The sequence below is a fragment of the Culex quinquefasciatus genome, chromosome 1 (assembly GCF_015732765.1).
Source record: "Culex quinquefasciatus strain JHB chromosome 1, VPISU_Cqui_1.0_pri_paternal, whole genome shotgun sequence".
Taxonomy (NCBI): Eukaryota; Metazoa; Arthropoda; class Insecta; order Diptera; family Culicidae; genus Culex; species Culex quinquefasciatus.
In genome coordinates this window covers 91028518-91036776 of record NC_051861.1, presented here as the reverse complement: position 1 = coordinate 91036776, position 8259 = coordinate 91028518, and the positions used below count along the sequence as shown (strand labels likewise).

The following is an 8259-nucleotide window of genomic DNA, read 5'->3' as shown; positions in this document are numbered from 1 at the left end:
AAGGTATGCAAATTATTTGGAAGTGCGATGGACACTATTGTTGTTGTTCTATATTCCTGCCGAATGAATCCTTTACATTCCAATCAAACAATATTACAGTCCCAAAAACTCGCAATAGCGTTATCCTCCAATCATACATTTGAATCTTTGAATCTTTGAATCTTTGAATCTTTGAATCTTTGAATCTTTGAATCTTTGAATCTTTGAATCTTTGAATCTTTGAATCTTTGAATCTTTGAATCTTTGAATCTTTGAATCTTTGAATCTTTGAATCTTTGAATCTTTGAATCTTTGAATCTTTGAATCTTTGAATCTTTGAATCTTTGAATCTTTGAATCTTTGAATCTTTGAATCTTTGAATCTTTGAATCTTTGAATCTTTGAATCTTTGAATCTTTGAATCTTTGAATCTTTGAATCTTTGAATCTTTGAATCTTTGAATCTTTGAATCTTCGAATCTTTGAATCATTTTTTTCAAAATTGTATGGAAATTTAAAAAAATGTTAGTCAATAATATTATCGTCCGAAGATAACGATAATCTATCGTTTTCACAAATTGCCGTATTTTTCCCGAAAACACTCAAATTTTCAAAATTTGCAATATGGGTATCAAACGAAGCAAAACTTTGTTTATTTTTTCAATTATTTAGGATTTTTTTGAAAATACTAAAATTATTACAAATTACCGTATTTTTCCGAATATACTTTAATTTTCAAAATATGCAATATGGGTATGAAACGAAGCGAAATGTTGTATACATATAAACATAAACAGTTTTCATATAGATTTAAAAGTTTTTTTTGAAAATTTTATTATTTTCAAATTTTGCTATATAATTATCAAACGAGTTGAAATTTCGTATGCTTTTTCAATTCATAAGAGTTTTTGTATGGAAAATACTGAAATTTTCACAAATAACCGTTTTTGTTTCGAAAATACCCACTCAAATTTTCAAAATAGGCAATATTGGTTTCAAACGAAGCGAAATTTTGCAAACATTTAAATAGCGAATAAGCGTTCAAAGTTTTGGGCACTTACAATTTTGCGTCGTTTAATACCCATTTCAAATTGAAAAAAATGAGTTTTTTTTCGAAAAAAAAATTGTATTCTGTGTTTTTTTTATTTATTTTCATTAATTTTTTTCCAAAAAAAAAAGCTTCCATGAAGCGAAAAAACACACCAAATTTCTCTTTGTTTAATACTAATATTGAAAATTATGAAAACATAAGTTTATTTAGTTCGGTATTTTGTGAACAATTTTGAGTTTGTAATTCTTTAAAATTTTAGTATTTTCCAAAAAAAAGCATGCAAATTTTGCTATGTTTTATACGCATATTGCAAATTATGAAAATTTGAGTATTTTCGAAAAAATCGGTAATATGTGAATCATAATATTATTTAAAGGAAACTGTAATAAATTTAAGATAGCATTCAAAATTTCGCTTTGTTTGATACCCATGTTGAAAATTATGGAAATTTGAGTATTTTTTTATTTTTTTGAATGCGGCATTTATTTTGTGAACAATTTTGAGTACACATGTTTACTTTGAAGCTTAGGCCGTTGCAAATATTTTTCAAAGTTTTTGGTGCCCCCTACCCCCCCTTCAAAATCGGTTCAAAAAATCAGGGGGCAAATAATATTATTTCAAAAAACTTCAAACTTTTAAAGGAAATAGAAGTCTAACCAACTAAAAACAATTAGAAATGGGTAATTCTCCGCCAACTCACACAGCAGTTGCCCCAACCCCTCTTCGATTTGCGTGAAACTTTGTCCTAAGGGGTAACTTTTGTCCCTGATCACGAATCCTAGGTCCGTTTTTTTATATCTCGTGACGGAGGGACGGTTCGACCCCTTCCATTTTTGAACATGCGAAAAAAGAGGTGTCTTTCAATAATTTGCAGCCTGAAACGGTGATGAGATAGAAATTCGGTGTCAAAGGGACTTTTATGTAAAATAAGACGCTCGATTTGATGGCGTACTCAGAATTCAGAAAAAACGTATTTTTCATCGAAAAAAAAAACACTAAAAAAGTTTTAAAAATTCTCCCATTTTCCGTTACTCGACTGTAAATTTTTTTGGAACATGTCATTTTATGGAAAATTTAATGTACTTTTTGAATCTACATTGACCCAGAAGAGTCATTTTTTCATTTAGAACAAAATTTTTCATTCGATGACGACCAACTTTTTCAAAACTTTTTTTCGTAAAATCGCAATAACTCGTGATGTTTATAAGCAAACCCCTTATGTCTATATCTCAAATTTTTTGTAATTGTCTGCTCTACAACTTTATAGAACATTGTAACACTCTAAAAAATAACCCTGAAAAGTAAGAAAAAACACGAAATTTTAAAATGAAATTTTTTGTTCTAAATGAAAAATTGATCCCTCTGGGTCAATGTAGATTCGAAAAGTACATAAAATTTCCCATAAAATGACATGTTCCAAAAATTTTTACAGTCAAATAACGGAAAATGGTAGAATTTTTAAAACTTTTTTAGTGTTTTTTTTCGATGAAAAATACGTTTTTTCGGAATTCTGAGAACGCCATCAAATCGGCCGTCTAATTTTACATAAAAGTCCCATTGACACCAAATTTCAATCTCATCACCGTTTCAGGCTGCAAATTAATGAAAAACACCTCTTTTTTCGCATGCTCAAAAATGAAAGGGGTCGTACCACCCCTCCGTCACGAGATATCAAAAAACGGACCTCGGATTCGTGATCAGGGACAAAAGTTACCCCTTAGGACAAAGTTTCATGCAAATCGAAGAGTGGTCGGGGCAACTGCTGTGTGAGTTGGCGGAGAATTACCCATGCTTTTTCAATTTATAAGAGTTTTTGTTTGGAAAATACTGAAATTTTCACAAATAACCGTTTTTGTTTCGAAAATACTTACTTCAAAATAGGCAATTTTGGTTTGAAACGAAGCGAAATTTTGCATACATTTAAATAATGAATAAGCATTCTCAATTTCGGACACATACAATTTTGCATCGTTTAATACCCATTGCAAGTTGAAAAAAATGAGTTTTTCTGAAAAAATTACTGTATTCTGTGTTTTATATTTATTTTTATTCTATTTTTTTCCAAAAAAAAAAGCTTCCATGAAGCGAAAAATCCTCGCAGCAGTTTCAGTGTGTTAAGATAGCACGATCAGGTCGAAACTTTTTCATATGAAGAGTGACAACAAAGCTTGGAGTTTTTCGAGTTTTGGAGAATACCTTTGCATTGAAATCAAATTTTGGGGATCTGTGCAGGTCAAAAGGTTAGGCATTGTGAGCTGCACAAAATGACGTCCTTAACTCAATTTGGGCCAACATTGAGATGAGACAAGTTAGCACAATCACGACGAGTTGCTGATGTTATCCCAGGTAAAGTGCATGTCAGCAGTTCCCTAACAAGGTTGTTTTTCTTCCCTAGACTTACCGTTTCTCAGGTCATCCCGGGCAATAACTGCATTACACCGTGTTACACTCATCCTAACTTTTCCACTCTTTCAACCGTAGTTCGCAAGTCTCGGCTCGGATAGTCGCGCGTGACTCCGTGGCTGTCCACAGTATCGAAATTAATTAAAATGTAATTAACAGCGCTTAACGATGCCATAAATTTGCACTCGACGGCGGCGTGGCGCGGGTTCATGCAGTGCCAAGTTGAAAAAAAGCAAATCGGAGCATTGTCACCGCGGAGTGCAACTTGCACTTTTTTTTCTGGGGAGCCTTTAAATAAAACGATTTGTCCCGCAAATTATCCAAGTTAGTTTGTAAGCGGGCGTCGGTGGCGCAACAATCAAAACTCGCGATCAGCTCCCCGACCTGGAAGCTTCCCGGTGTTTTGTGATTAGGAAAGTGTGTTCTACGAAGACGTTTCCAGGATGAACGTGGAGTTTGTCCACGAGCGGAGCAGCCTGGCGGCGCTGGCCATGCCGACGGTGATCGTGATGACTCTGGTACTGGTGGTCAGCGTTCTGTTTCACATGTGGATGCTGTCGCGCCGGTACGTCAAGCTGGGGAACATGATTCCGGGTCCGAGGGCGTACCCGCTGATCGGGAACGCCAACATGCTGCTTGGGAAGAGCCACGATGAGATCATGAAGCGGGCGATCGAGCTGAGCTTCGTGTACGGCAGTGTGGCCCGAGGATGGCTCGGATACCATCTGGTGGTGTTCCTGACGGAACCTGCGGATATTGAACTCATCCTGAACAGTTACGTGCATCTGACCAAGTCGAACGAGTACCGGTTCTTCAAGCCGTGGCTCGGAGATGGTCTGCTCATTAGCAGCGGGGACAAGTGGAAGTCCCACCGGAAGCTGATCGCGCCAGCGTTCCACCAGAACGTGCTGAAGACCTTTATCGATGTGTTCAACGACAACAGTCTGGCGGTGGTTGAGAGGATGCGCAAGGAGGTCGGCAAGGTGTTCGACGTGCACGACTACATGAGCGAGGTGACGGTGGACATCCTGCTGGAGACGGCCATGGGATCGAACCGGACCGGGGAAAACAAGGAGGGATTTGATTACGCGATGGCTGTTATGAAGTAAGTTTCTTTGAATTTGATTAGTTACTTGTGCGTAATTATTCTAAATTATAACCTTAAAACTTCCATCAATTATTCTACAGAATGTGCGACATTCTGCACTCCCGTCAGATCAAGATCCACCTCCGCATGGATCCGATTTTCAACATGACCAAGACCAAGAAGGAACAGGAACGTCTGCTGGGGATCATCCACGGGCTGACGCGCAAGGTCGTCAAGCAAAAGAAGGAACTGTTCGAGAAGAACCTCGCCGAGGGTAAGCTTCCCTCACCGTCGCTGTCGGAGATCATCGGAAAGGAGGAAGATAGTTCTGCGACGACCAAGATAGAGGAACTGCCGTGATCTCGCAGGGATCGATGCTGCGGGACGATTTGACGCCATAGATGAGAACGATATCGGGGAGAAGCGACGGTTGGCGTTTTTGATCTGATGATCGAGACGGCGAAGACTGGAGCGGATTTGAGCGACGAGGAAATCAAGGAGGAGGTCGATACGATCATGTTTGAGGGGCACGACACTACGGCTGCCGGGTCGAGTCGTGCTTGTTTGTTGGGAATCCACCAGACATTCAGGACAGGGTTTACAAAGAGATCAAGCAGATTTTCGGGGATTCAAAGAGAAAGGCCACCTTCAACGACACCATGGAGATGAAATACCTCGAGCGGGTGATCTTTGAAACGCTGCGAATGTATCCGGTACCGGCGATCGCTCGCAAGCTGACCCAAGAGGTTCGGCTGGCTTCGCACGACTACGTCGTCCCGTCGGGAACCACCGTAGTGATCGGAACGTACAAGTTGCACCGTCGCGAGGATATCTACCCCAACCCGGACGTTCAACCGGACAATTTCTGCCGGAGCGTACCTCCAACCGGCACTACTACAGCTACATCCCGTTCAGTGCGGGCCCGCGAAGCTGCGTCGGTAAGTGATTCCGGGGAGCTAATCCCGCAACTAAACCTAACCTCAAAATCCCCCTTCACAGGTAGGAAATACGCCATGCTGAAGCTGAAGGTGCTCCTCACGACGATCCTGCGCAACTACCGGGTCGTGTCCAACCTGAAGGAGTCCGACTTTAAGCTGCAGGCGGACATCATCCTGAAGCGCACGGACGGGTTCCGAATCCAGCTGGAGCCGAGAGTTTAAGCTACGACCACTGACCGAAGAACGAAAACACGAGGGAAGTACCCCGCGTAAGATAAGAGGGACACCATCGCTCGGCGTCGCTCGTCAACGATGTCGCCGCGACTGATGGATCCCCGATTGTGTAGGAACTGCGACTGGAAGGACCGATTCAGGACCGTAACTGCGCATGCTTAATCGATTGTGTTGTCTAGCTTTATGATAGTGTTAATTGAATTGTTTGGTTCCAGCAACAACCTTCTCTAGGAAAACAAAATGAAGAAGAGTCCTATCCTCTGTTCAAACTACGAAGCCTATTCCTCCTTTTTAGTTTGCTATTTATTCACCTTTCCTAACCTTCAAAACGAGCACATTGGAGAGATAATAAAACCTTCTCTCGCAAGTTCTACCTGTGTTTTCATTCACTGTCTGGCTTGGTCCAGCCGTAATGTCCGAACAAAAGGATTATCTCGGGGACAAGTGCGGACGAGACAGTCTTATCAATGAAGAGTCGCAGACTGGTCGCGCCGAATGAATGGTCGTGTTCGGTGAGGTCATTTCGGAGATATCGGTTTTTGGGATTTGGTCAGGTGAATTGCGTAACCCAAATGAGGGCTGAGGACCTCTTTAAGATAACGCGTTTGTTTGTTTGGTTAAGTCTTTTTTTTGTGATGTCTGGAGTTTGCCAAATGATTGAGTTGTGTGTTTATGTTTTTATGGTGACTTAAATGGAGTTGTTCGGCGCAACAAAGACTGAGGACTGGCTACTTCAAACGCTACCGAATAGTTTATGAGAGGTAAAGTGGGTTGATTACAGAAGGAGTTAAAGTCAATAGATGCCGCAATGTTATCGGTTGTTTTCTGAGAAGTTTGAAGATATACAACGTTTTCTGCGTAAACAATAAATGATCACAGGCTTTGTTTAGAGTATCGTACTGAAAGGAAGAAAAAATGGGCTTATGAATGTTTTAAGTTCGTTGAGTTGAACGATTTGAATCACCACTTCCTGTATCATTGGTGATCGGCAGGCACGCCAACGGGAATGTTTTCCAAATTTATGTGTACAAGAACACATTCAGATTTCGTTAAAGCATGAATGATTTTGAATGGTTTACAACCAAGACCAAAAAATACATTCTCGTAGCAACTCATTGGCATTCAAAAAAGCTTTAGTTTATGTTTAAGATAAATAAATTGTGATGAAAAAAAAAAACACAGCTTCTTGGAAGTGTTAATTTTCTGCAACCATGCCCACCTGGATAGACTGCCAGGTCAATTAGATAATGTTCTATTCCAGGACAGCAGCCACGTGTGTGGTGTGATATATGGAGGATTCACCCAAATCAACGTAAATAGTCTTGTAAACGATTCCCGGTACATCACCAGGAGTCCACACCCTGGCCCCGTTCAAACCTCAAGCATTTGTTTACCAAACAAACCCAAAGCCCATAAACAGCTTCATTGGAATCACCTTCCCAATAAGTTCCTGACTCAGCTGTTCAATTATCGTCCAAAGGTGATCAATTTAAGGTCCTCCTCACACGACGTCGTTGATTGTCTTTGGCCAAACCAAACAACCGAAACGCGGGCACGAGTCCCTGCCGGGTGGAGGTCGTTCTAGACGCCATGGAGACGATATCCTGGAGAAATTCGAGGACACCACCGTAAAACTGGTCAACGCTGTTTCCGAAGAATGCCCAAAAAAGGCAGGGAATTTGTGTATGAATGATACCATTCTAGTGATAAGAATAGCACCAGCCAAAAAAAAAGAGCAAACATTCTCTAAAGTGTCCATTAGAATCAGATCAATGCAAAGCGGGCACCATCCAGGAAAACGAAACCATTCGGCATATATCGCACAAACATGTGTCCCTTCTGCGGACGGACCCCAAGTCCAGAAGTATCGCAGCAGGACTGTAATCCCAGGTGAGATATCTTCCAATTGTTTACCATGTGCGTTTTTTCGCACCTTCGCGCAGTCGGGGCTCGTGTCATGCGGTGTGGACGGACAACCCGTAAGACCACATATCGATAATGTTTGCCCACATCATATGCGCGATAGGGTAGAGAGAAGGGTCGTAGGTGGTAATGGGGGTGAGGTTATAGACTACGTAGAATTCTGGGAAAAGTATTGTTTACATGAGCGAAAAAAAATCATTAAATGTGTTACCACTAAATCAAAAAAATACGTTATTTATGAATGACTCTTCTGACACAATCAGCAGAATATGTTTTGATGATTGAAAGCGTGGGTGGCAAAAAATGGTATTTTTACCAAATTGTTGAAACCTTCATTCAACATACTTTAATCACATTTCAATAATTTTGAACAAAAATTGTACAAAACGTTAAACAAGTTTAATCATTCTCAGATAAAAACTAAAACAACTATTGCTACAAATATTGAGCTGAGCATTTACTAGACAGAGCCATGAAGCCTAGTGGTAACGCTTACCCCTCGAAAGTGGTAGAACGAGAGTTTGATCCCCTTCTGGATTCGTTTGGTAGCCTAGTAAAGGAAAGGTAGTGTATCGTCATAAGAAGAACCTTATCTAGCCACCTTTAGAATACTAACATTAACATTAAACATGAGTTAACCAAAATT

The 8259-nt window shown here is 40.2% G+C and overlaps 1 protein-coding gene across 1 annotated transcript; it reads left to right on the top strand.

The window, feature by feature from the left end:
- Positions 1 to 3709: 3709 nt before the first annotated feature.
- Positions 3710 to 6061, top strand: LOC6052843 (cytochrome P450 4g15). Its single transcript, XM_001869004.2, is given in 7 exon segments — positions 3710 to 4536; positions 4620 to 4872; positions 4874 to 4952; positions 4955 to 5095; positions 5098 to 5382; positions 5385 to 5456; positions 5518 to 6061. Coding segments are annotated over 7 exon segments (1653 nt in total). The 5' UTR covers positions 3710 to 3874; the 3' UTR covers positions 5679 to 6061.
- The last annotated feature ends 2198 nt before the right edge of the window (positions 6062 to 8259 follow it).